At 32.7% G+C, this 1,738-nt stretch overlaps 1 protein-coding gene across 1 annotated transcript in view; it reads right to left on the bottom strand.

The window, feature by feature from the left end:
- LOC103211313 (magnesium transporter protein 1) overlaps window positions 1-1,738 on the bottom strand; it is a 127,447-nt gene that overhangs the window by 70,914 nt on the left and 54,795 nt on the right. The window contains exon 6 of the mRNA XM_007957259.1: window positions 457-531. Within this exon, the coding sequence (XP_007955450.1) occupies window positions 457-531 (75 nt within the window). The remainder of the gene's footprint in view (window positions 1-456; window positions 532-1,738) is intronic.

Consider the following 1,738-nt stretch of genomic DNA (forward strand, 5'->3'; position numbering starts at 1 on the left):
AAAAAAAAAAAAAAGAGCTATTAGGAAAATACTCTAGTTTAAAAATGAGGGATAAAAGATTCAACATTTTATAGTTTTTAAAAGGTTTTAGAAAATGGAAGATATATTACAATGTTAAAAATGTGTTTTTCACTGGTAGAGTTATGGGTGAATCTTACCTCCAAAATGTACCATACCTGTTTTTTTCCATATTTTCTGTAATGAGCACACATTACTTATATAATAGTAAAGAAGTAAAATAACTTACTTATAGCCCGGAAGGAAGGTTGGGCAATCTACTTTCATAGGGGTAATGCCTTGGAAACTCAAGGAGGGGTCGCTATGAGTCAGACCTGACTCAATGGCAGTGGGTTTGGTTTTGGTTTCTTATAACTAAAGGGGAAAATGATTAAGAGGACATTCTTTTTCTAGTATAAAATATAAAACCGTTACATTTTAAAAAATGATTTGACTTACTTTTTCGCTTTCCAATGTCCATGTCAGAGGTAGCAGCTTCACATAAAAGCACCATACCTAAGGTAACTCCACCATCTTAGAAAAATTGTTAAAGGCAAAATTCATATAGGCACAAAAGACATATCATTTTAATATCCTAGTCTTTGACAATGAAAATTAAAATGAATAAATATATAAAGCTTCAACTCTTAATTAAAAAATAATTAAATAAGCAATTTTGTGTTTATACTGCATAACAATTATTTACTATGAAGATGTAATAAAGAAAAGGTTGAAAAGTGATTTCATTTGTAGAAATAAAACAGTCTTTTAAAAAAATGTCCTATTATAATTTACAGACAAAAGTAGTTTTCTTGAAATTAGACTGTGGAATAACCTTTCTGGATATTCTTTCCACTATCACTCTGACTCCATATATTATTTTTAAATATTAAGTAGCCATTTTGACTATTTCTACTTCCCCCTGAAATACTTGAAATATACACATTTAGAGACTAGTGACTAAATTTTATTAATATATATTTTTATTTTGAAATAATTATTACAAAGCAAATATCTTTGTAATCATCACCCAAGATCAAAAACTAGACCACCACCTTCACAGAGACTTTTCGCTATGCCTACTAGTAAATAATTTTTATTTGAAAAATAGCTTCTCAAATTTTTCCAGAATCTCAACAATTAATCTTTAAAGCACAAATTACTACTAAGCTACATATTTTTAGGAGCTCTGATGGCATAGTGCCTAAGGCATTTGACTGCTAACCAAAAGGCTGGCAATTCAACCCCAGCAGCAAGTCTTTGGAAGGAAGGTTGGGCAATCTCCTTCCTTAATGATACTGCCTTGGAAACCCAAGGAATGGTCACTATGAGTTGGATCTGACTCCACGGCAATGCGTTTTTTTTTCTCTTTCATTGCTCTATTATAATAATGAAAATAAAATCTCATGTCATCACCTCACTTTTATTCAGCTTATAATACAGTTACAGTTGCTGTCAAGTTGATTACAACTCATGACGACCTCATGGATTAAGAGTAGGACTATGCTATATAGGGTTTTCAATGCAGATTTTTCAGAAGTAGACCGCCAAGCCTTTCCTCTGAGAAAAGAAAAAGTCTCAATCTCCAACCTTTCAGTTAGCAGGTGAGTACTTTAACTGTCTGAACCACCTCCAGCTTAATAATGTTGTTGTTGTTGTTGTTATTTGCCATCGAGTCGGCCCCGACTCATAGCGACCCCTCCTTGGGTTTCCGAGGCAGTATCACTACGGAAGTAGGAAT

This window comes from Orycteropus afer, unplaced genomic scaffold (assembly GCF_000298275.1).
Source record: "Orycteropus afer afer isolate SDZICR_OR568_19922 unplaced genomic scaffold, OryAfe1.0 scaffold00723, whole genome shotgun sequence".
Lineage (NCBI taxonomy): Eukaryota > Metazoa > Chordata > Mammalia > Tubulidentata > Orycteropodidae > Orycteropus > Orycteropus afer.